Source organism: Cydia pomonella, chromosome 12 (assembly GCF_033807575.1).
Source record: "Cydia pomonella isolate Wapato2018A chromosome 12, ilCydPomo1, whole genome shotgun sequence".
Classification (NCBI taxonomy): Eukaryota; Metazoa; Arthropoda; class Insecta; order Lepidoptera; family Tortricidae; genus Cydia; species Cydia pomonella.
In genome coordinates this window covers 7,170,589-7,198,573 of record NC_084714.1, presented here as the reverse complement: position 1 = coordinate 7,198,573, position 27,985 = coordinate 7,170,589, and the positions used below count along the sequence as shown (strand labels likewise).

Genomic DNA, 27,985 nt, shown 5'->3' with positions numbered 1-27,985 from the left:
TCTCAGTTAGCCAGGTATAAATAAATTTCAGTCTCATTTACAGAGGGTTCCATTAATAGAGGTGAGAATTGAGGTTATTTCAGTTATAGAGGTGGTTAGTAAGTTATTTTGTAAACATTATATAGGTATGAGTTGTGATATTTAACAATAAAAATAAGGTAAAAAAATCCTTGACCTTCAGAAAATTCAGTGAACTTTTAAAGTTTATTTAAATTTATTTTGAATGATTCTACAAAGGATAGATTTAGTCACATTATAATAATAGAAAATAATTTTTTGGTTTTTCATGTCTCTTACCAAGATTTTAGCTTTCGTTTCTACAGTTTTAACCACTTAATGAAACTTGACGTCGTTTAAACACAATTAACCGAATGAGGAATTTGTGGGTAGAGTAAAAATTAATAGATAACGAGAATTAATCTGGAATAGTCCTAGTTATAGAGGTCATAGATTGACGTTATTTCAGATACAGAGGTCCGTTCCTATGACATTCTGAAAAAACCATTGAACTAAAGTATTCTTGTAAATATAGTCTCAGTAACAGAGGTAAATACACTCTTTTTCTCAATTATAGAGGTAAATGTGACTATAAAATTCAAAATACTAATCTCAGTTATAGAGGTTTGTTACGTCCCACTAACAGAGGTAATTCAGTGCTAAAGTGTTGGGACCGCACCATGAGTCCCAGCTATGGAGGTTTCTCACTTACCCAGGTACCACTTAACCAAGTTTCACTGTATTATCATTAAAAAATAATTGTTAGGCAAAGTATCATAATCATTAACTTTAGGTATCCACACCGAAAATTGAATCTCATTTCCAAATATTATTAAAGAAAATTCTGGTCAAGTTCCAGTCTTTCATTAATTTCGTATGCAAATACGGGTCTGATAAATTTAATTATGTACTATACCTGCAGACTGGTCTCAGTGAAGTAATTAGGTTTTAGTAGGTCCCATCATGCGCTGAATATTAATATAATTAACACTATTTGGACGAGTCGAAATAACTTACGTATTTTGTAATGAAAACAACACAAAATACTACACTATTCTTCAAGATTATCTGAAAGGAGTGAGATTTTTATTACGAAGGAGTTGTCACGAAATCTGTAATACAAACGGTAGTCTCTTTTACACTTAATATGTTAGAAAAGGACTTCGGCTCATTTTACACAAGCCATTTGCGAGACGGGCACGGTCTCAGGTGTTGATTGCAAGCCAAAGACAAAGTTACTTGTGTCTTCAGGTAACTTTATTATCGAAATATATTTAAGTTGTTCCTTGGACACGAATTTTCTGTCCGCGCATAGTAACATAGAAGGCGGAACATGCTACACTTGGACGCATTACAAATAGGTATTTTTAATATTATTTTAACTAGATTTTTTTCTTTTTCTCCCGTGCTCGATTAATATTTCTGTATGACACGTGTTTAACAGGATCGCATATCACTAGCATTCATTAACGTACAAACAGCAACCAATGAAGGTCCTCAATTCATTACAATAATGTTTGGTAATGGTCAAACAGGCCAGACAAGTCTCAATAGACGACAGTAATGATCTGATTACGTTCAGATCTTATCCAATATCAAGAGTAACTAAGTCGAGCATTATCTTGGTAAACTATTTCGATAATGATATTGCTTTAGTATGGCTTATTTTCTTAATATCTCATAACCGCATCCCTTATAGGTTTGATTAAATCCTGCAAAAGTTTGTCATTTCGAATTGAGTTTTTGTATGGATAACGACGAAACGAGTCGGTGTGTTTAGGGAGAGAAGTTGTTTATTTGTTTTAAGTTTGTCTACGAGCGAATGTTGCCATTAATTTTTAAGTAAAGATTGATCGATAACTTTTCCAATTTGTGTTTAAGATTTCTGATGCATTGACCAGTAAAAAAAAACCTCCACTAATGAAAAAAAAAGCACACGAAAAAGTATAAAACTACAGATCGATAAAGTTCATTGCCCTTTAAGCAATTAAATCATTATTTATAGATTATATTAGTTATGCAACCTTGACTTTGAAATAACCTATGCTAGGCAATCTATTAAAAAACTATATGAAGTCAGCGTGTGTAAGCTAGTCTTTTTAAAAGGAAATCGCCTACACAAAATGGCGTATTAAAGAAAATGGCCACCTTGACTCATGAATGTTTAAAAAACTTTTAAATGGCTAAATGGTTACGATGAGCTCAGGTTATGGCTCATTATTTCTTTCTATTTAGTTAATATGATAATTTTGTTTAGTATCTAACCTCTTTAAACACTGATGATACTGGCCATCGACATTTAAAAGGATCAACAAACTGCCAAACAATCAGTGTCATCGTATATTCGTTATTCTTTTAGTGTTATTCTTATAAATTAAGAAAAAAACATTAACTATATGGCAAATTTAGAAATACAGAACGAACAACCAACAGAATCTCGGTACGCTGCCGGGGACCAGCAACAAAAAAAGGGTAAGCCAATCTGGATTAGCATTAGCAATATTCATTTCTATATTTACAGACTACTACGGAATCTGATTTTGAATGAGATTTTTTTATTTTTGAATATCTGATTTTCAGCTGTGGTCAAAATCAGAGAATTTTGAGGTGTGGTGTGTAGTGTGGTGGTGTGTGGCTAAGCATCTGTTAATGTTCTACTTCCTAGCTCTTATGTAATTTTGTAGATGAATTATCCGTTGGTGATCCTTAAATAAATAAAATAAAATAAGTCAATAAAATCTGTAGATTAAGTATGTTAACTTTAAAAATGGTTAAATGCAAGACTATCGACACAAGAACACATTAGCTGAATGTTGATATTGGTCAGTCTCTCGATAGTTACCATGACAAAAACGCGCCAATTTTAGGCTTCTATGTTTATGCTTAAATCACCTGCCTATGTTTCTATATGTAATTAAAATTACCATAGATATCGAAGGAAAAGTATAAACATTCGATTTTTCGGTTGTCATTTTCAATTTGCTTCCTCATGCGACCTACACATCAACATTTTCGTTTCCACGAACACCAAAATACAAATGCTACACATAAATGTTGAAAAACGCAATAACCGATAACGCAGAAACACTCGTAAAAACCTATCAACTTCCTATTCTTTGCTATAAATATAAACAACAATTATGAGAGCAAAGGCCTGGCATAAAGGCTGGCTATATAAGGCTCGATCGGATACGAAACACGAGGTTACCGGGCTTGTTAAATGCTGCACTATATTTTTTATGGCTTCATAATTATGTACATTTGGCGTATGATTAATAATTCTCCTTTTCAAATTACTTTTACCATGAAATCTGAATTCGGATCAAAAATTAATAGTACACTTGGATTTTCTTATCTCACCGGGTACTGAATTAAAAAGAAAACACGGTTTTTATTTTCAGTGCTCATTTGTAGTTTTTTTGTGGACATTTCGGCTCTTAGAGTGCAGAGTGTAGCAAAATTTTCAGTTTTATTTATTATAACTCCCTTCTAAGCTCAGTTTGCAATGTAAAAATAAGTAAGTAACCCATACTAATGCATTTTTGTCAAAATACCACCATTTTATAAGAGAAAGCCACCGATATAACTTCTCAATTTAAATATTTACACAGTCACGCACTCTTATTACAAATATTTTTCTTAACTACATGACCTTGTACAATTTACAACACAACCATTTGGGTTATAAATAAATCATATTAATAACAATACCAACACAATAGATCGCGATGCGCGTAAGCAAGCGCGCGTCGTCAATGCAACTGGCTGCCGACGCTGGCGCAACCTTCTTTCACCGATCGATTTCTGCGATATCTTATTTGGAACCCTGTTGATTCAAGGTCGGGTGATATATGCACGGTACTTATTGAGAGTAAGGTAACTTCAAAATTGATTCTGAATTAATGTATTTTATATGGAAAGAATTTCGATACGGACTGCAACCCGACTGCAACTTGTATGAGAATTGTCGGCGAGCAAGTTCCCATATAAATTGTAGTCGGGTTGCAGTCCATTTGTATTGACCCTTACAATTCGTCGCAATCAGAAAATTATACTTGAAGCGTAGTTGTACTCTACTACCAAAAAGTGTGAACGAAAAAGTAGTCAAACTGGAGAACAGGATTTTGTTTTGAATACGGGACTACATAAGTAAGTCTTTTAACAATATGTCAACGTGACAATAAGTCGATTCACTTATCTACAATAGTTAGATGAAAAAAAAAGCTAAGTCAAACGACCTATACAGTGTGTATTTTTGATATAACCGCCAACTTAAACTAGACGTAGGTTGCTATAAAACTATTCTGGCAGATTTTTTTAGTCTTAACTACCAGCATAATTATTTTTTTGAATTTTTTTCGAGCGGCAATGTATTTCGTACATCATGTTAACTTTTGACAGTTGTGAGTGATACATTGCTTGCTGAATGGTTTGAAATGGAATAATAAAAGCCATCCATTTTTATAAAACCTATGAAAGTCTGTTCACTAAAGCCTAGACTTTGATTATGCCGTCGTATCAAATTTTTTAATAACTTGTGCAATTAAACACGTTTTGGGGTTTGTTGCATTCTACTGTTTAATTTTACTATCGTTACTTTTGGCGCCATTAATTATAAGTTTATGTAGCTTAAAGCTTTCAAGTACTTTTGAACCAGTTTAACAAAAGAAGTAAAATTGTGCACTGGTCGTTCTGTGCTAAAGTTTTCATAAAATAAATGTGTTTACCGTTTAGATAAAATATATTATAATATGTTGTACTTCGCCATCTACGAGTATGCAACGTTTTTAGTTACAAACTTGCTAACATTAGTGAAAAGCAATCTTGGTAAGACTATAACTTTACTTGAGCATGAAGTTGAAACAGATTTTACATCTAGTCTGCGAAGTTTTGATCTTTCTTCGAAATAATCAAGGAGAAGAGCGATTTGCACAACAAAAATTGTCGTAGTCAGACTCTTCTGTAAATTATGTGGCTTGAGAAGATAGTTACTGGACTAAGTTTTAAATCATATGCACATACATTTTCTAGCCACAAATTCTGTCCCAAAGTTAATCTTAATAGTCCTTTCGACTCAAGACTTTAAGTCAATTTAAAAGTTAATAAATTAAGTTTTGTATATTTAAGAAAGGGTCTAATAACTAAGGAATAAAAATGCCTGAACCCGACATTTGGGAAAAGTGTTCCTTTTTTTCTGAAAACACTAAGTGTAATAATATACCGTGTTAGATACTTACGTTTTATTATAAATAAATATTATATGACATTTTTACACAGCTTAATAAGGCTTGTGTTATGGGTACTTAGACACCGATATATATAATATATAAATACTTAAATACACAGGAAACATCCATCCTTAGGAACAAATATGTGCTCACCACACAAATAAATGCTCTTAGCAGGAATGAACCCGGGACCATCGGTTTCATAGACAGGGTCACTACCCACTAGGCAAGACAGGTGGCAGTCGAAAGATGGCAGTAAATTTACGTCGCTACAAAGCTTTCTTTGACAATACACCTCTATTTCAAATTCTCTTTGGTTTTACGACTTGTCTGGCACCTTACTTGTTCTCTGCAACCAAATATTTGATTCTCTGGTTAAAAAAAATGTACAGTCAATTGCAGAGAAAAGGTACCCCCTGCATAGAAGTTTGTATACAAAGGTGCTAAGCGAATAGTATTTCTGACTGTACCTGTCTTAGAGAAAAAGGTCTGCTCTACGCGTCACATAAACATAAGTTTGTTACAGAAATCTTTAAAAGCTATGGGACCGTAATTTCCGACAGAGGTGGTCAAAATATAATGCGTTTTTCACGACTGTTTTTGAGCCGCGTCGCTAGTTTATTAAAAAAAACGTGTATTATCGCAAGGGACGACAATATGGAATATTCATTAGACATTTTTACTTACCTACGATTAAATCCGTAAATCCATTAGCAAACGAAACCAAGTAAATACTTAGGTGCTAGCAAAATTAATATAATGTTATGTGTACTTAACTTTATTTTTGGCAACTACAAACTATCTATCACCGAAGGGCCCTTATGCTTCAAATGCAATATGTAAGGTCCTTTCCATCTAGATTTCCAACAGAAATTCTGTTGGATGGAGGACAGAGCCACAAATTATCGTTATGATCTTATGAAACAACTAAATACTTGATTTGAATAGACAATTTTTATCTCAATTTATTACACATACCTATAGATATACCATATAAATAGGTATATTGGGGTATTGGCCGGTGTAAATGATTAACACAATGTATAGACCGCGGGCCAGGAGCATATTTCGCCAGTCATCGCCTCCCGCCTGATACTTTGTCAGATGATAGTTTAGATGCTGTTTTAAACAAAAAAAAACCGTCAGCCGGTTCTATCGCGGTGGAATGACCGTCAGCTGTAAAATGAACATGTAAAAAATATGCGCCTTACCACTTTATGTGCGGCAAAGTAAGCTTAATATGTAAATTGCGTAATCCGTTGATGGCTTTACTGGCGTTTACGCTTGATGAAATGCTATATGCAAAGTTTCATGATTTGTTATTGCTATCATAAAAGGTATAGCGCTTATTTTTTACATGTTCATGCGATCAGCTGATGTTCTTACCACCACGATATAACCGGCTGACGATTTTTTTAATTAACTATCTGAACTATCATTTGACAAAGTATCAAACGGGAGGCGATGACATTTTTTTTGTTTTACGTGTTTCGGTGGCTGCCATTCCTCAACCCACCAACGGCGCGGCAGCTGACGTCCACGAGGGTTCATCATACCTAGCCGTTAACCACTACATGAGTTTTCAGCCGGGGCGGGAGGCGATTGGTCATGGAAATTGTACCTGGCTCACGGTCTAGTAGGTATGTAGGTAATAAAAAGCACAGTAGGTGTAGTAAGAGTAAAAAAGTCTATTAGACAATAGCGTGTTTTTGTCCTCGTTCAATAACACACATCATTAGATTTTTAATAGCATTGCACATCAATATCATGTGGGCTTGATTGTACATTGAAATACCGTTATACAGATTTCAAAGCGGGAAATAATAACGTAAGTCATCATCTTCCTCACGTTGTCCCGGCATTTTACTACGCCTCATGGGAGCCTGGGGTCCGCTTCGCAACTAATCCCATGAATTGGCGAAGGCACTAGTTTTTACGAAAGCTACTGCCATCTGACCTTCCAACCCAGAGGGTAAACTAGGCTTTATTGGGGTTAGTCCGGTTTTCTCACGATGTTTTCCTTCACCGAAAAGCAACTGGTAATTATCAAATGATATTTCGTACATAAGTTCCGAAAAATTCAATGGTACGAGCCGGGGTTTGAACCCGCGACCTCCAGATTGCAAGTTGCACGATCTTATTACTAGGCCACCAGCACTTCTCGTATGGTTACTATACTGTACTTCAGAGTGCTGACAGAAATCAACATAAAACACAAAATAATGAATGATATTTAATCGAGCATAAAGAGTAGTAGAACTTACCATTTTTGGAGTGAATAAATGTTATAACAAGTATACTCGAACTTGGAATACAAAATAAGAAAACAATGAAAAACACACACGCATAAATTTACAAAGACCTAGACAGCAAATGAGTTGTTAAATACTTAATTATAAATTATTTAATTTTGATACGAAAATACGTTTTTAGTGAAATCTACTTTCTAATTTTCACTGGAGTTCATTTTTGAACAGTTAGTAAAACTAGTTTCTACCGAGGCACTTTGCGAAAATTACCTAGTTTCGAATTTTGATTTAAAGTTAAAAATCCCAGTTAAAACTAGTTTTCGCTAAGCCGTTTTGGAAAACTAGATTTTAACTAGTGAATATGCGTTTTTACGATAGCGTTTCGTTAAATTAGTTTTAACTATGGAAAACGTGTTTAAACTTAAAACGGGGTTGTGTCGATATCTACAAGGTGCCCGTGAGCATTGCGAGAAATTTTAACGGTGCATTCCTAATGTCAACAGAAGCAATAAATGTTATATGACTTTTTGTGAAATTAGCCAAAAAAATATATTTTTATTTGTTTTTTTTTCGATTTTTGAACACTTCTGTACATAAAACAAAAAAAATTGTAATAAAAACTTAACCTAAAATAAACTAAAAAGTTTTTTTTATTTGGGGGTAGCCTCATGAATGTTTTTTTTTTTTTAATTATTTCGATCTCAATAAATAGGTATGTCCAGACTAGTCCTCAAAGTGGCAATACAGCAGCCAAATAGGTGTTTTGTACCGACTATGACGAAAAAATTATTTCGAAAAAAAATTAATTATCTCTGAAACTAGGCCTAATCCAGAAAATTTTATATGATATTTTAGTTTCTAAATATTATCAGGAATGCATCGTTAAAATCTCTCGCAATGCTCACGAGCACCTTGTATAAGCATCATCTTGTTTTCGAACGGCGTTAAAAGCATACAGCATTTAAAGGCCGTCTTTCCAGTTAATGACAGGACAGTCAAACAGTATAAATAAATAATTGATCATAGCTCCACGCGACATACTTCAAATAATCCGTATGTGTTAGCAGCATTGATTAAAATGCTTCTTTAGACAGTTCTGCTGCATAGCATTCGGCGGCGAGTAAAAGTATGGGATAATTGCAGTAAATGCTCATGCGATGGTTTAATAGCAATACAATTAGTAACTATTAAGATAATCACATAAGCTATCTTGGTGTACACATACTAATCAGTAATCACTTAATCAACAGCGTACTTGACGTCTTGATAGGTGTATTTCTTATTTGGTTAAGCTAATTGAAAAAAGAAAAAGTTATCGAACAGGATTTGGACCTCTGTCACTTCGGGAGAAGTCGCTCTGGAAAATAATCGGAGCTACCAATAAAGGTTATAGCACCAATTTCTCACTCACTTTCCTAACTCCACCAATACCTGCCTCAAGAAGAGTTCAACTTTTAGATAGTTGAAACATATGTATTTCAAAGACTTATCAAGCGCATGCGAGCGCAACGCCTAGAAAACCTAGCACGGCTTACAATAATTACTTATAGTGGATACACAGAGGGCCTACCGCAAAAAACTAAAATCTAAATTTCGTTATCCAGGGCTCCATCGCACGAATATGGAAGAGCGATAACGAAATTACGATTTCTGCTTTTCGCAGTTTCTGCTTTTCGCAGTAGGCCATAGACTTGGTAAGCCATACGCGGTGAGCTTTATCGTTTTATTCATCAGATAAAAAGGATCGAGTTTGCGACGATCATGCCCAAATAAGAAGACCAGACGATGTGGAAACGAGGCCAGCGGCAAGTCAAACACAATACAACCGATTAATACTGGCCGCTACCAAAATTGTCGAACTTGACCGTACTTATCGATACCCGACCATTTATAAAAGGTAAGGTACCTGTATGAAGCTTCAATAAGATACTAGGTTATTCAACTAGGCAGCATAGCAGTTGCACCTCCACCAAAAACGTAGTTAAGTAACCCAAATAAGTAAGCTTTAAGGATTCAGGGTTGCCAGCAAGACCTTTAGCAGCTGGGAGGTCTTAAATTAAAAATAAACATCTAAAGGCCTGCTTAAGGAAAATATTTTTGTTTAATACAGAGTTCTCAATATGTTTACTGAAGGTTTCAGAATCAAGGTAGGCAGCATATGCTAATGATGACAATGGACGTAATAATACCCCGTTGACGAGGACGAGCTACGGCTTTTTTGCAGTCATAATACTCATAATAGGGGTCAAGAACGCGGTTGTTTAAATGTTACCGCATTAAAGATGAGCTTAACAAGTTAAAAAATCCCTACTAATAACATTATATTACCTCTTCACGCTTAAACCGCTGAACCGATTTAGACGAAATTTGGTAAGGAGAATAGTTTGAGGCCCATAGGATAGGTTTTATCAATCATCATCATTTCACGTAGACGAAGTCGCGAGCAGAAACTAGTAACTTAGAAGGAATGAATACGCCGGCGTGAATTGTAGATTATATTATAACATAAGCGCTTATGTAAAGTCTATGCAACGTACTTTTCTACTCAGGCAAGGAATTTAGAAATCAAGCGAAGCTAAATATAGTAAGAATTTACGTGTTATAAAAACAATATGCACTGCTTATTAGATGACTGATATTTAAATAATTAGCTTAATGCCTCACGCGAATATTTTACTGGAAATGTTGTGCAATTGAAAAAATATTCGAAAAGATTAAGACGCAAAAATAAGAAAATTAAAATGCAAATAGTCAGAATACCAATAGCATACAATACCACTTTTTTGTATTTTACGTTTAGCCAAACTTGTCTTTCTTAGGCTTAAGATAGATAACAAAAGGTAGATAGATACTTATCTATACATGTGTAACAAAAAGTAGTGTAATAAATGCAAAGTTAACAAAATCTTGGGGCAGAGGATGACCAAAACGGACTTGGTGGGACGACCTTGATACTTGAGACTAAAGAGTAGCAGGAGTGTGCATTGGGTAGGACCAAATGGCGGGAAAGGGAGAAGGCCTTTGCCCAACAGTGATCACTCTTATGGACTAGTAAAAAAAAAAAAGAAAATCTATCGTGGCTAAACCTGGAGCAAGTTGGATTTTTACTCCTTCCTTTCCTTTCCGATTCATTGATTGTATTAGGTATGTAAAGACAAAAAAAATGTGCCTCTAGTGTGACATATAATGAAAACGGCGTTGTAAAGTGTACAGCGCTATAATTTTTGTGGTATACTAAATAGTAGGTAACTGAATTGTTAAACGTCAAATTTTACTCGTCAAAGTTAACACATGAATACGGAGTCATACAGCGCCGTCTACATTAGCATTTGTCTTAAACTTTACTTACACATCTAATACAATCATTAATCATTAATCTTCGATTGTATGTAGGCCAAAGGTATCTTAATCCCAATCACGCAAGTGTTTATAGATATTTTTTTTGCTACTAAGCTACCTCCTATACTCGTAGCATGCGAAAATTGCATTCCAATAGTGTATAGTGGACAGCCGTTTAAAAACGTTTCTCATCACTCCGTAGCACAATAACCAACAAATGTAACATGCACAAGCACATCCTTCATCGCAACATGACAGCTTATACACAGTTGATCGATGTTGATTGATGCAAACGTTAACATTTCGGACATGTGCGGAAGCCATTACAATTTGGTACAGGTAGTGATTAACCAATTTGCTGGTTCTGGGCGTTGTTCGTTAATTAATTACTTGTGACATCTGCTAATAGAGCTATGGCAGTGTTGACACAGTAAACCGTTTGTAAACCTTATTTCAATGAGATAAATTTTAGTTATTCAGGGCCTTCTAGCCTAGCAGGAGGTCCCGGGTTCGAATTCTGGTAAGGGCATTTATTTGTGTCTTTATCCCATTTTCTTTTCTTTATTTACGGATGTTTTCCATGTATTTATCTGTGTTTATCGATATCTACCTATTGTATATATATCGTCGCTTGGTATTGAGCTTACTGTGCGACTAGATCGGTCTGTGCAAAGGGTGTAGCAGGATAGCCTAGGAAAAATTGCCCCCAGCGATTTTGGGCTGAAACTGTAATCAAACGATGCCTTTTGGGGAGGTTATACTCTGCACAAAGTTTCATCCCTCTGTTACCCCCTGGGGGTGAAAAACACCCGATTAACCCCAAAACTGTTTTAATTATTTTTTCCTAAACTATGAAAGTGACGAATTTCAAATTTCGTACAAATATTAATAAGACTAAAAGCTATGTGCTAAAAAAATATTAACCCCCTAACCATTGAAATTCTTGTAAAAAAAACAAAAATAAAAAAAGAATCAACCTGTATATCAAGTTTGGCTCATGGTACCACACCATTTTTTTTTTCAAAAATGAATCAGTTTATATTCTACATGATACAAAAGTTTCATGGACCTACTCCAGAAGGAACATTGCGAAATTAATATGTATTGGCTCTTTGGTGCGTACTATTCATTGAACTCCCACTAAGAGCCTTGCATTATTAATAAACAATGGCTTGCGATCGGACCGCTGGCGCTGCTCGTGCCCGATTTGAAAAAGGTGGGGATAAAGAAGTATGAATCAAACTCATTTGTATTTATAAAAACATTTTTAGGGTTCCGTAGTCAACTAGGAACCCTTATAGTTTCGCCATGTCCGCCTGCCTGTCTGTCTGTCTGTCTGTCCGAGGCTTTGCTCCGTGATCGTTAGTGCTAGAATGCTGAAATTTGGCATGGATATATAAACCAATAAAGCCGACAAAGTCGTACAATAAAATCTAAAAATTTAATTTTTTTGAGGGTACCTCCCCTACACGTAAAGTGGGGGTGAATTTTTGTTTTTTGCTTCAATCCTACAGTGTGGGGTATCGTTGGAAAGGTATTTCAAAACTAATAGGGGTCTTCAACAAACATTTTTTGATTAAGTGAATATATTCGGAGATAATCGCTCCGAAAGAAAAAAAAATGTGTCCCCCCCCTCTAACTTTTGAACCATAGGTCCAAAAAAATTAAAAAAATCGTGGAAGTAGAGCTCTTAAGAAAGACATTAAATGAAAACTATAGCGGACATGATCAGTTTAGCTGTTTTTGAGTTATCGCAAAAAGTTTCCCCTTCATAGTAAAAAGACATACTTTAATTAGGTACTGATTATGCAAATTTGCCTATTTGTTTAACTCACGTGAAAGGTACCGTTTCATCCCTTGGTTAACAATTTACTATACTTTAAGCTCCAGTTTAGCTTATTGTGACGGAAGAGTAACTACGGAACCCTACACTGAGCGTGGCCCGACATGCTCTTGGCCGGTTTTTTTAAATTATTTTGTTTTCGGGTCCGAGACGTTGCGTATTAAGCATGATACGAGTATAATGATTAGTAGCTACGAAATAGTACGTTTATTTTAATTTCGCAATGTAGTAGGTCCATGAAACTTTTATATAATATAGAATATAAATTGGTACATTTTTGAAAAAAAAAAAAATGGTGTGTGTACCATGAGCCAAACTTGAGATCCATGTACAAATGAGTTTGATTCATACTTCTTTATCCCCACCTTTTTCAAATCGGGCACGAGCAGCGGTCCGATCGCAAGCCATTGTTTATTAATAATGCAAGGCTCTTAGTGGGAGTTCAATGAATAGTACGCACCAAAGAGCCAATACATATTAATTTCGCAATGTTCCTTCTGGAGTAGGTCCATGAAACTTTTGTATCATGTAGAATATAAACTGGTTCATTTTTGAAAAAAAAAATGGAGTGGTACCATGAGCCAAACTTGATATACAGGTTGATTCTTTTTTTTATTTTTGTTTTTTTTACAAGAATTTCAATGGTTAGGGGGTTAATATTTTTTTAGCACATAGCTTTTAGTCTTATTAATATTTGTACGAAATTTGAAATTCGTCACTTTCATAGTTTAGGAAAAAATAATTAAAACAGTTTTGGGGTTAATCGGGTTTTTTTCACCCCCAGGGGGTAACAGAGGGATGAAACTTTGTGCAGAGTATAACCTCCCCAAAAGGCATCGTTTGATTACAGTTTCGGCCCAAAATCGCTGGGGGCAATTTTTCCTAGGCTATCCTGCTACACCCTTTGTCCTATAATAATATTTATTTATTTCTATTTACTTATGTTCAGTTTAATGTGATGTTTGTAAGATATTGTTCAGGAACAAATTTTTTTTTACGAAAGGCACTGCAATCTTAGCTTCCAACTTAGGGGAATTAAATTATTCCATGCAGACGCAGTGCGGGCAGAAAGCAGTATGAAGAGAAGAGAAGCTTCAGTAATAGATGATATTGCTTTGACACCGCACCTTACTAGACAGTAAGGAGCGCTTCGGTCCAACTACGCACTGCCCTGTAGTTTCAAATCGTAAAAGAGGTCCTAAAAGAGAATCTCATAAAATCGTGCATGTAAAAGCGCCCTTATTCATAAAAGACCCATTCAAAACCATAAATCATTCGTCATGACAAAACGAAATAGCTCGAAACAATGCCATACCATGTAAGCATTGCCACCGTAAGTGGTATGAAATTGAAGCACCCGATATTTTACATACAATATCACGACATCTCCTTATCTGTGTAACTCTTGACCCTATTACATCCGATAAGTTGTACAACAAGTCATACAAGACTTTGATACAGTGCTGTTTTGTCTAGCCTTCTAAGGTATCGTGTGCAAAAACAGGTACATACGTAGATACAAATGTACGTGTCCTTAACTTCAAACATTTATACCCAATTTTTTTTCAGATTAGAAATTTTATAACCTCGAAAGTAGTAACTTTTTTCTTTCAAAATTATATCTGAGTTGCACTGATTTATAGTGTCGTTTACATATTATAGTACCGCAATATTAGATATAATAGGAACCGTAGCATTTCTAAAGAAAGTTAAATACGACTACTTAGGAGGTTAGAAAAATTCTAATCTTAGAAATCGGAGTATAATAGGGACATAAAACCTTTAGAAAAAAAGCGTGTCTACAGTTTGATATCTAATTTTACATCTCAAGAGAATCAATATGTTGGATGTAGTTAACTAGTTACGGGTGATTTCTAATAGACCTTGAAAACAGCATATTTGGTTTTTGGGTCACGGGGAGTTGGTTGCAATTTACACATACCCAGCCATGTTTTCGGAAAAAAAATGCCTAACTATGCCTTCGTCAAACCCCTAAATTAAAGCGACTGATCTATAAAATGCCAAGGTATCTCCGTCACCGTGTACTCTTGACCTAGTTGCATCCAATAAGTTCTCTGTTTTGGTCTAATTAGATAGACTGATACAGCAGCACAAAGATTATCTGACTCTCAAAAGTACTGCGTGCATATTGTTTTCAAAATAATCGAAAAAGTTTGCAAGTTGTTGCGAATGATCGTGATGTTGTGCGGCCATTTAAATGTGACAAACAAACCTCTTTGTCACAAACTAATGAATGGGCACATTATGTGGGGGCGTAAAGCCTGGAAATTAAGATAAGATAAGACAAGAAGAATTTATTAGCACAAATTAAAACAATAGATATGGCGCGCCGACATAAGATATTGGTTGGAGTCTGCCCTTGCAAATATAGTCTTGTTTCCGTGTGAAATTTTCGAGGTTTTTGTTTATTAGACAACAGAAGATACAGTTCACATACTAATACTATAATTTGCATACTAAAAGAACAATAATTATAATTGATCCCCCACTTAAAGGCAATCACAGCATACATCATTATTTTAATTTAAAAATTAAGTTTAGACTCAGAATAAGAGCTTAATATAAATTAGAATAAGTACTAATGATACTAATTAACAAAACACATAGTTACTACTTAGTATTAAACTAACAATAGAGTTTTTGCTCTTGATTAAAAAAAAATATATAATTGACAGAAGGATCGAAAACGACCAGTTTGGCCTAGTGGGTAGTGACCCTGCCTACGAAGCCGATGGTCCCGGGTTCAAATCCTGGTAAGGGCATTTATTCGTGTGATGAGCATGGATATTTGTTCCTGAGTCATGGGTGTTTTTATGTATTTAAGTATTTATAAATATTTATATATTATATATATCGTTGTCTAAGTACCCTCAACACAAGTCTTATTGAGCTTACTGTGGGACAATTTGTGTAATAATGTCCTATAATATTTATTTATTTATTTATAAAACGCCTGGAGGAGCTTCTGGTCTATGAACTCATGAAAGGTAAACTCCCAATTGCACTGAAGCGCAAGCTCGTCGACATACATATGCATCTTGCCCATCCTCACCTACGGTGCCCAAACCTGGTCATTAACTGAGGCGCAAAAATCACGGCTCAAGGTTTGCCAAAGGGCAAAGGAGTATCCTGGGTGTCCGAAGCTCTGACAAGGGTGAGGAACACAGAGCTTCGCTCCAAAACCCGTGTCGTCGGTGTTAGGATGAAGACAGCCAGGCTAAAGTGAGACTGATGAATGATGACAGATCGGCCAAAATAGCCACTAGCTGGCATCCCCAGAGTAGTCGTGGCAGAGGCAGACCAAAAAAGAAATGGCGGGACGACCCAGATGCGTTTCAGCGGGATTGGCGGGATTTTGCTCAGCACATGAAGGATTGTAAAGCGTAAGGCCTCCCCGCCTTTACCCAGCAATGGGACACACAAATAGGCTAATATTTTTTTTTTAATAAAAATATAATTACAATAACTACAATTTTGCATTACCTCCTTTACGTACTATTTACTGGAATCCTACAAAAGGTAAAGCTTAGTCAATTTTCATATGCCAAAATGTTTAGTCGAGAGTTACCTAGAATAACATCTTCCACCCTCAAGATTTTACGGCGAAATTAAAGCAATAAGCCCCTGCTGCGTCTCCAATATTTTTATTAAAGCTAATAAGACTTTATTGGCAATAATAAATAGCTAATAAAGCGATATTTATTTACTGTGATGTTCCTACTATAAACATGTTAGTTATTGATACCAAATTCACTCTTTAAAAGATATTGTTATTGAGAGCAATAAAATACGTACAATCTGAATAAATAATTTTCAAACTCATTTTCTTTGTATTAAAAGGGCATAGAAGCCCAACAATAGTACTAGAACTAATTTTATAGTGTTAGGAATTAACTTTTGTTGGTATACAAAAAAGGTAAAATTAACTTCAAATCCTTTTTTTTGTCTTGTATTCAATGGTGTTATAACCATTACACAATTTACGTTTAAGTACATTAAATCACGTTGTTTTCATTTTTAAAAGGTTTATTGTGGAAATTTCGACTGTTTACATTCTACGGTTCTGGAGATACAGCCCGATGACTGACGGGCGAACAAACGAATATCGTAAATGAGAGAATAAGACTTCAGAAGTAAGATTCGCGTACGAAATCCATAAAAAGTAAGAAGGTACACATTACTTTGCCTGAACATTATCAATTATCATATATATCTCAAGGAATAGTTTTAGCTTACGCTGCAACGAAATTGCTACAACATTACGACGTCTGGATATATTATTTACCCTCCGTGGCCTCTTTGCACAAACGGCAGTGTATCATCAAAAGAATATCAAGGGAAAAATGGATTAACATAAGTACTAGGGCTAACACAAACAAAAAATATAGCGAAACCCAGGTCACGTATTTAGGCTGCTTATGAAGTCAACCGGTGGTGCATAAAATATCCGCAATGTAGGTATGAATCTTATTTGATTAAGTAGTTTCACCTTCCGCCATATTTTACGTTATCAATAATTCGGCTACTCAAATACAGTAGCGAATGAAAAATTTAAAGATGTGCAAATTATAATAAGTATCAGCACACGACAACTTTCCTCAATGATACCATCACGATAAAAGCAAAATTCAGGATCGATAGTCGGGTGCAGAGTCGAAATTCCTTTTGAATAAGCTAGCGTACAAAACAATCGAGTATCAGCAAAGAAATCTAGTGATGCACTATCGCTGCAAAAAGTCCAAGTGTGCAAGCTCTTAAACGAAGTTGACAAAAAAACTGAACTTAATTGTGTATTTTTGGCATTTTAGCTTGTCATTTCTTAATTAGTGTTGTATCTGTTGGTAAACCCTAAATAAATATGTAAAAATACTGCGAGAAAGAGGATTATTAACTTACCGATTCACCGCCAGAGTCAAACCCGTTTTCAACTAAGATGTCTTCAAACAAAACATCGGCTTCACAAGGGGAACAAAGATTACTGAGCAATTCACTGAAACGTTCAACTTTACGAACACACACAGCCCCCAACAAACCCCCCACTTCCACATCTTTAACCATTGGCACTACTACACTATCTTCTAGTTTCACAATAACGTCTATCTTCTTAATCGCAGGTTCTTTCATAATAGGAATGTTACTTTTGTGACTATTATTGAGCACATTGGTTAAATTATTATCCAAAAATTTACCGTTATTATTTAGCTGTTTCTTCTGAACTTTCTCATCTTCTACGGCACATGTATTAAATAAATCTTCAAATTTTTCTTTTTCTAAACTAGTAGAAATACTTTTATCAAGTAAAACTTCATTCAAAATTTCCTCTCCACTGACATGTAAACCAGTTGTTACGTTTTCATTACTTTCTACGTTCAGTTCAATTTCAGATTCTGTCTTTTCTAACTTCAACCCGCTGAATTCGTCAACATTATTATCTTTAGGACTACTGACTAATAAATTAAGTTTGTCTTTTTCTAAAATATTTTTATTGGAATGTTTAGGTTTCGATTTAATAGCACCAATTTCCTTATCAGAAAGGCATGTGTCGGGAATGGTTTTCTGATTCTCCTTCTGATTACTAGTCCGTTTGTTGGGAGTGGACTTAGTTTTATCTCTATCTATAATTTTCGAGCTCTTGGGCGATTTATTTTTACTATCTTCTAGAAGCGACTGAACGGAAGAACTTCTGGTGGATTTCCTAGGAAATGGCGAGGAGTCAGAATGGGTGGCGGCAGCAGCTCTCAAGCGTGAAGTACGTGTAGTTCGAATAGGCACTGAAGTAGAAATTGAGTTGAGATTTAATTCTGAAGAGGATTTAAGATTAGCAGCCGTTTCCTCCAAAGGCGTTCGCTCCGCTCTTCTCGGGCGCCTGAAAATAAAGTAATATCGAGTGTTAGGTTCATTTAGAAAATTGCATTAAACTAAATTAAACAGTTGAAAAGTTTGTCTATTCATAACTGTGAAATGTGTGGTAAAAGTAGGCCAATTAAAGTGGGGGTATTCGACAAACGAAGAAATGAAAGCCCGAAATAGGCTGGAATGAAGAATGCTGTAACGACAGAGGGTCAAGCCATCTTAATAATGATTCGACAAAGGCAAACGACAGTACAAGTTATATAGTAGTGGTCAGTGTTATGCCTACAAACTTGCTAGTCAGATATTCGGTAAACATCTACAAATCCTGAACATGATTCAGGTCAGTGGCCAGAAAAAGAGGCACTTTTTTTTATGAGCATCGTTATCAGCCTGTATCAGTCCGCCACTGACCGCCGCCACAAAGTTCTTTTACATGCCACGCCACTAAGGCTTTGACTCATCAGTAAGTGGAAGGAGTTCGATATTAATCTCACCTTTGCGTGACATTCTCCGAGAAAAGCGTTGCCGTTCTCGCCGTAAGCTGCTTCCTCCTCTCTTCTTTATACTTCAGTATCCTGGCCGCTCGGGCCTCGTCCTGAGACTGACTCATGACGCTCGTGCTGTGACGTCACGTGCGCCAGCAACCCAGTTTCCTGGCTCGGTTTTTAGAATCAACATGGATCTCGTCTAGCATGGCGACATTAAGCACGTAGGGCGGAATAGTTGGCAGTGATGAATACAAGCTAAGGCTGGAGGTAGGTGAAGAAGGCGCGCGTGGTGATGACCTGGAAAAGACAAAGTAAACTTTACATAAAAGTACACAAGTCATCTGAAGATTATGCTATACGGATACTGTAGCTACAAATTAACAGCATTTGACGTTTTATTGATAATTAATATTTCGTCTCATGAATATACAAACTGTGACACTTGCAGGGTCACCTATTTTGTAAAAATGCACACACACAAACACTTTTAAGACATACGTTAATTATATCGGTCTTCATACTCATAAGTGCAGCCTTGTCGAACACAATGCAATATCAATCCTATCTTTCAATCGCTTGATATCGGGAATCGATCAATTGACGCTAAATAAAGCTAGTACGAGAATTATAAGGCGTGGATTTCAATTACAAACAAGTTACAAGTTTCTTTTGATTTATTACATTTTCTCTTTCTGCTTAGGATTATAAAATTTCCGCGAGCTTGCTGCGAGAAGCGCCACGTTCTATAAAAATGTTGATGTCTTCCCACATAATGTGAGAATGTGACACTGTACGCAGCGTGCGGGTCACCAGAGACTAAGGCCTAAGAATTATGCTTACTTAAACCAGTTAAAGCCGAGACAGGCATGTGATTTTCAAACAAGAGGTCGTAAGTTCGAACCCTTGCTCGTAACACTCTGGACTCGGAATGTATGTTTGGCTTTGACTTTGTGAGGTGATCGAACATTCACTGAGGCATAGTTTCCTTTTTGGGTTAAATGATTAATCAATAGTCGCTTACATAAATCTAGTGCATTTGTCAATACTTGAGATTATCCAAATTCCAGCCTCTTAGCTCCTGTAGGCTGCAACAGGGAAATGGATAAATGAGGAGGAGGTCCCCACCAGAATCATCGTTGTCAGAATCGAAACAAAATGAATGACATTTTTATCTCTCCCATTGTCCTGACCATTTCTGACAAGCTTTAGATGATTCAGCGTCGTCAAATGTGGTGACTACTTCGGACACGGTAAGCGTTTGTAATATCACACATACAGTTCACGTGAGTTTAGAGGTCGAAGGTAAGCTCGCAGAGCGCGAACAATGAATGTTTAATTTATTGACACACGTATAGCGGAACGTTACGATAAGTGAGACATCAGAGCCTTTGTTCCATTGTAATGTTGCCGGTAACCGTAACGAGATTATTAGATGCTTTAAGAAGAAAGGGTGATTAAGATGTCTGTTGTCTTACGAGGGTTCGATAAAATGGTGTGCTATATCCAGAAAGTGCGATTTACGAAGATCAGTTTCGGTAAGAATGTTTAATAATGGTAAAATTTTAAAACCCGTGTCAATAAATTTTATTCGATGTGCAATGCATGTGCCATGTACTATGTACCATAAGACTTTAAAAAGGAGACATTACACACAAAATAAGTACCTGCATAGTTTAACACCAGTCCTAGAGTCATTGACGTTACTTGTTGATCCCAATAAGCCAAAAACTGTAAATTTAATTTCTGCTGACCGTCTACTGCCACCCTTTTAGATACTTCTAACTTTTTGTGCTTCATAAATTTGATCCATTTTCAACATTACTGTTTTTAATCGTATTGCATTTTCACCACAAACATCAGGAAGGCCGTGTTGACCTAGCAAGTAGCAGCTAATGTAGAATAAATATTTGTATTTCTTAAAATCCAGGTCAAGCAATTCCAGAGTAACTGTTGGACGTATCGTATCTTCGTTACACAATGTTTCTGTTTGGCAAAGTGTAACCAAATAACTATACCATGTTTCGTATTGTCTCTTTCTTTGTTTTATAAGCCTGGCAGAGGCTAATAGAAGAAATGCATTAAAAGGTAGGCAGTTGACTTTTGGGACTTGACATAATATTAAATAAGCTTCATGCCGCCAAGCCTTTAACCAGGCCGTAGATAACCATAATAACATAAACGGTAGACCTATAATTATTCAAATTGAATTTTGACTGTTTTTACAGAAGAAGACATAAAATTGACAATACGCTCAATATTGAAAGTGACAGATGTTACTGAATGTTAGCCATTTTCATATAAATGCAAAAGACTTAGAAGTCTGGAGTTATTCAACAACGTAACGTACTACCATCCTTGAGTTGAAGCAGTCAGCGCCAAGCGAAGTAGGTTTTAAAACCCACCTTAAGTTCTAAATCATACGGTTTTGTACTTATGGGAGCTTAGGTGTTAATACAATCGCTTACAGAGGATAGGTGAGTCTAACGCTGACGCGAATGCCCTGGTCTTTGTAGACAATGTTACAGACTATGAGATCAGTCACATCGGTTCTGGACGGACGTTAATGTTTGCATTGGATAGGAATAACAGTCCCTATTCTCTTTACTACCTCTGAGTGCTGATGACTGTACTCAAGAGTATAGATAACGTCCCTTAGTTTCCGCATTATGGAAAACATGAAAGATTCGCGCTTGTCACACAAACTGGTACGTTCAGTTGCTGCATACCTATTTCATGATATGGCTGAAGATATTGTTTTGTGTTTGAAACACAATTTTAATTTACATATTTTCAGTATAGGTTGTACACATTAGATTCTGATCTGATCTGCCTAACAGAAAAATAAGAGTAATCAAACGTGATTTTAAGAACTTTCTTAAATTGTTTTAATTGTAATTAAATGTCTATTTTATTCCGAGCACTAGTAATTAAAATGACAGGGCTAGTGTGATCGTCGAGAAGAGCAGGAGAGTATTATCAAAGAGAATTTATTATAGAGGCGTATTATCAAAGTAAATTTTGTAGTCAACTAAATTAACTGCCATCTTTCGACACAGGACTAAAACTTTTAGAATGACATATGGCTATCAAACGGTGTCGCCATCTACTCGAGTATAGACCAAAGGTATGTCGCCATCTATTCGAGCATAATTATTTCTTGATTTTTCGAGCCCGGTTTATTTCTTAGACTTTCTTTGTCCTTGGTATTATATACAAAGCTCGGACTACTTATCGCAAGAACAAATACGGTAATACGAGATGCAAAATTATTTGACAGTTGTAGGTTGCGGCAAAATATATAGTTTAGAAATTCATTAAAAATTATTGTCCATAATACGACTTAATTTAGCTAGCAACTAATTAAGCGATGCCCTGTCTGAGCCAGAGTATTATAATATATAGGATAGTCTGAGTTTTGGTTATATACTCCATCTATATGGCAATCTGTGACTTTGAGCCAGATCAGAGGCCACATTAGTTATTCACTGCACCAACTGCTACCGTATAATAAACTTACTCTTATACATACGAAGCTTAGACAGCAATTTGAATAATAAATTGACTATTGCAAGAAACTTGTTTCCAGCAAATCCGAATATAAATGAGAGTAAAATGTTAATGTCGCATCTTTTATGCATTTTAGATGACGTTCGACACATTAATGTTAGTTGTACCATATCAATGCCAGTCCTACGTAATGTTGTACGACATTCAAGAATTCAAGGGAAATTTATGTGAGTGGCTGCCATCTGACCTTCCAATCTATATAGTGTCATGATTTACTTATGTTTAAATTCAAGATAGCATTTGAATAATAATTTTAATTAGGCAACATTATAGCATTACCCCGATTAATACAGGGGTAGTTAGGAAAATAACATTGTACTAACGGCAACACGGTAGATAGTGGGGACACGGATCAAGTTAGACAGGGTCGTTCACTTGGATCGAGGCAGTCAAATAAACACATCATGAAGGATCTGTCACTGTCAGATCAGAGTACCTGCAAGTACCTCCATTGTTGTGTTAGTAATAGTTAGAGTAATCATATAACAATAATCTTCACAATAGCGAATAGCAAAATTAAAATTATGTAGAAATGGTGACATTTAACACACTGAGTTATTAATCATTAAGCAATTCTGATACTTTTGCATCCTAATTAATTGAGGAACCAAGATTTCATAAAGTTAGTTAATTATACCTTTGGGAACTATGTATTTATTTACGTTACAACATACATTTTCGAAACATTACATCAAATGCCAAATCGCTTATAGAATGTGTACTATATTTGGTTTACAATAAGATACAAATATACTTTTAAGTCAAACTAATTATGTATGTTTCATACTAATCCTAATGGATCTTGGTCACGTCTGGGTTCCATTTAGGTCAGTGTCTTAAAGATCTACCGACATTACCTACCTAACTACCTTATTCTATTTAACGACCTTATTCTATTTAACTTTACGTACACAGCCTAGACCTAAAGTACTTATCTAAACTACATTATATCGGTCGTCAGCAAAACGTAAAACGTCTTACACGGTCTTTAGACAAATTAAATTATACACAATGTCAATACCAATTACGGTTTGCTGGGCAAACAGAAATATTTCTTAAGCCAAGCGGGGGCGGGACAAGCAAAATGGTTCAATAGAACCTTAACATATTCTATTTAGATTCAAAATTACCTTGTACCTGGCTAGTAAAAGAAGCGTTAAGGATAGTTTACGTATGGTACGAATTGCCATTAAAATATATGAGAGATGATATTTGAAGAAGCGGTTTATTTCGGCGAGACGTAATGAAATACGTGATGCGCGCGAATGTTTTTACATTCTTTATTGGATGCCTCTGGAATCCCAGACGAGTATTAAAGCGTCAGACTGAAATGTACCTACAATCCAACGAGTGTGCTGTCAGTTTTTTTTAATTTGTGAGAACTGAGAAAACAATTTACAAAAAAAAGAAATACAAAATTATTGTTATCGATGTTTTTGTATTTCTCCTTAAATACTTCTTTAGAGAAATACTTAGTATAACAGGAGACGATGAGTTTGTTTAAAAGACATTCAAGCACTTGGCAATTGTGAACACTTTTAGCACACGTCAAAATAAATCACAAAGTTTGTACCAAAAAAGATATTACGAAAATTGCAATACATAGTTATTATGGAGTGCTTTCAAGATTAATCCACTGAGGCTATCGTGGATTTTGTAACAATTTTGGTTCTTTGCTTAAATCAGACAGAGGGACCAAATCGAAGGTACATTTAGACATAAAAATGTTATCGAAAATATGTCAGTTACTTATCTTTCGCGGGTGCATTTCGCTCGTTCTTGTCGAGCGATACGCACAAGCGAATGAATTCACAGCATCATTGAGAAATCATTTTGATATCAAAATGTAAGTTTGATTTGGCCTCTCAGTTGGATATTTAGTTATTTACCCTGTTTCAGTTTGTTTATATTTTAAATCTTTGCGTGGATATCTCGCAAATACCTCTTAACTGAGTACCTAAATGCAGCAATATATGACACCCACATTTACAGCGACTTATTTCCCAGGAACGGGATTCTTCCCGCCATAAAGAGCAGGCAATTCCCCAACGTGACTTAGAAAAGCGTAGGTTTAGTCCAGTCAGAAAAGTCAGTGAGTCAAGAAATTAGCTTTCTCATTTTGCCGCGTGGCGTAACTCGTTAGTAAAATTGCATTTCGCAGAAAACAAGATCAGGCGATTCTCAGTAATTGAAGATCAAAAAAAAGGAAATTGGATTGGCTTGACTCCTTTCCTATTTCACAGTGTTATTGTTTTCAATATTACCCCGTTATTAAGTTGGTTACGAAGTTATATAACGTTACAAGAGAGCGCAATCTTTCTCTCAGTTCACAATCGAATGCGAAGAACTTCCATTTAATTTGAAGCGTCCAATTTCCATAAAAAAGCCCAACATTTTTGGAAGTCAAATACCGTCCTTAAAACCGCCATGGAATGGAATTAAGTAAGTGGCCCGAGTTCCAATTTTATTGAAGGTAAAACATGTTGCGTGCTCTCGCACTCTGATTCACCCGTCGCGGGACGATTAAGTCTAGTTTGCGTCAAGCAACATGATTAACCAGCCAGACAAATCTAGTTCCTAATAGCATGTATTAAGGTCTTCGAACATCCGATTTGGAGGATACCAGCCACGCACGGATCCGCATAGCTAACGCACTGCAAAAACGTTGCGATTAATAGCGCAGAAAATAAAAGTGGTTCACGTTATCGATGTATAATTTTATAATACTGGGACGTTGACACGATAATTTCTTCTTCATTTCTTATCCCACGTTACTTAAGATTGGCTAGTATAACATTTTTACCTTTTTACCTATGTAAGTAAGCTATCTTTTAAAAACAAAGTTTAATAAAAAAGCAAGAGGACCAAATGCGCTGAAGACGCTACCAAGACACAGAGACAATTGCAAACGCGACTTGTTGAATAAGGAACGATCGGGAACACTTTGCACTTCAAAAAAAAAGTCATAAAAACGTACTTTACTTCAGAATTAGACTTGTCAGTTAATCTTAAACGTATTGGAATTTGAATATCGACACACCCATGTAAGAAGATCTGAATTTATCGCAATAAATTCCAAGTCCCTTTGAAATCGTGGTGATAACCAAATCAGCATTCGAGTCGCACCGCCGCTTTCAAGACATTCACGTTGAGCTAACATGAATTCATCTCGCAGACCGCGTAAAGTATTCGATATTTGCAGAGAATATATTTATAATATCAAGTGTTAATATAAATGTCGATATGATTCTGACTGTTAGCTTTATAAAAGCAAGGAACTTTCCGTTTGAGATAAACGATGTCCCGTGATTGATACCGTTTTATTAGTCAGGTGGAAGATTTATGGATACTGATTGATAGTAAATTAATTGTGATTGTATTTGCGTTGCTATTTAGTTTGGACGAGACAAGATTTGGCAGAACAAATGTCATGTCCTATTTGGTTGAGGATTTGAGGCTTCGACACATATTGGAATAGAATTTTACAGAAGACAAAGGTCGTAGCCCAAAATATCGGACATTAAGGTTCAGAGAACGGAGTTTTTGAGAAATCGTAGCGCTTTTTAGATAACAATACGATTCCCAAAAATTATTAATCTTGAGTATTTTTCTAGGGACTTCAACGAGTCAAATCCCGATTTGTTTTCCGCTCGATAGAAAAAACTTACGAACATAGGTCTAAAATGCACTATAAAAATGTATGCACAAAAGCTAATAACATGAAAATTGCTTCTAAAAATACGCAATTCTATTTTGGACGGAACTCTGCTATTACTTTTTCTTTTCTAAAATTTATAACATATTAACATTAAAAAGCGGCCAAGTGCGAGTCGGACTCGCGCATGAAGGGTTCCGTACCATTTAAGACGTATTAAAAAAAAATCTACTTACTAGATCTCGTTCAACATTTTACCACTTTGGACACACATTTTACCACTTTGGAAGTGTCTCTCGCGCAAACTATTCAGTTTAGAAAAAAAAATGATATTAGAAACCTCAATATCATTTTTGAAGACCTATCCGTAGATACCCCACACGTATGGGTTTGATGAAAAAATATTTTTTGAGTTTCAGTTCTAAGTATGGGGAACCGCCAAAATTTAATTTATGACTTATTAAAAAAACTACTTACTCGATCTCGTTCAAACCAATTTTCGGTGGAAGTGTGCATGGCAATGTATATCATATATTTTTATTAGATTTTTCATTCTGTTATTTTAGAAGTTACGGGGGGGGGGGGGGACACATTTTACCACTTTGGAAGTGTCTCTCGCGCAAACTATTCAGTTTAGAAAAAAATTATATTAGAAACCTCAATATCATTTTTAAAGACCTATCCATAGATACCCCACACGTATGGGTTTGATGAAAAAATATTTTTTGAGTTTCAGTTCTAAGTATGGGGAACCCCCAAAATTTATTGCTTTTTTTCTATTTTTGTGTAAAAATCCTAATGCGGTTCATAGAATACATCTACTTACCAAGTTTGAACAGTATAGCCCTTATAGTTTCGGAAAAAAGTGGCGGTGACATAATCGGACAGACAGACGGACATGACGAATCTATAAGGGTTCCGTTTTTTGCCATTTGGCTACGGAACCCTAAAAAAACATGATATCCGCGGTCCCGAGCACGCACATCCGTCTCCCTCACGCTTACGCTCAGTGAGAGTGAGAGAAGAACACGAACCTACAGCAGAAGCAATATGATATCGTATCTTAAGCATGGTATTCTGTACTTTCCCTTGAACTGTTGAAGATACGATACGAATGACATTCCGCTGTACCTTACCTCTGCTGGAATTGACGTAAACCGATAGTTTATTAATGAGGCAACTTTGTTGCAAGGATGTAGCAAATGCTCAGCTCAAGAAGGTTATCGCGATCACCATTATGTGTCGTTCAGTACCCTCTCTGTCAGAGACAAGTAAATGGAAAAGACGTACCTAGTCTCTATACAAAGATGCGATCCGCGACACAATTGTATATTATTTATTTATTTTATTTATTTAAACTTTATTGCACACATAAAGAAAAATGTACAAATGGCGAACTTAATGCCAAAAGGCATTCTCTACCAGTCAACCATTGGGTCAAACAGAGATATTACATATTATAAATTTATAACTGTTGTACTTAAATAACAATTTACAGCCAAAATAGACAGGTTCTTTTTTGTGTGGTCTAAGCACTTAACGAGTTGCATGATCTCCAATATAGCAACATATTGTCAGTGTTTATCTTTTCCATGTCACTGCCTCTATCACGACGAGAAAGTGGTATGTTCGAAATAGCACACGTAACTCGCGATAATTCCCCCGTCAATATTTGCTATGACGCGAACGACCCGGCAATGGACTTTCCTCTCGCTATCTACAGTTGACATATAAATATAATATGT

General features: G+C 35.7%; 1 protein-coding gene across 3 annotated transcripts in view; it reads right to left on the bottom strand.

Moving 5' to 3' along the window:
* Window positions 1-27,985, bottom strand: part of LOC133523383 (uncharacterized) — a 311,151-nt gene that overhangs the window by 233,054 nt on the left and 50,112 nt on the right. For all 3 annotated transcript variants that reach the window (XM_061858916.1, XM_061858920.1, XM_061858917.1), the window contains exons 2-3: window positions 19,025-19,315; window positions 17,574-18,543 (exon numbers count right to left, since the gene is read on the bottom strand). In XM_061858916.1, coding sequence (XP_061714900.1) covers window positions 17,574-18,543; window positions 19,025-19,140 — 1,086 coding nt within the window. In that variant the 5' untranslated portion in view covers window positions 19,141-19,315. The remainder of the gene's footprint in view (window positions 1-17,573; window positions 18,544-19,024; window positions 19,316-27,985) is intronic.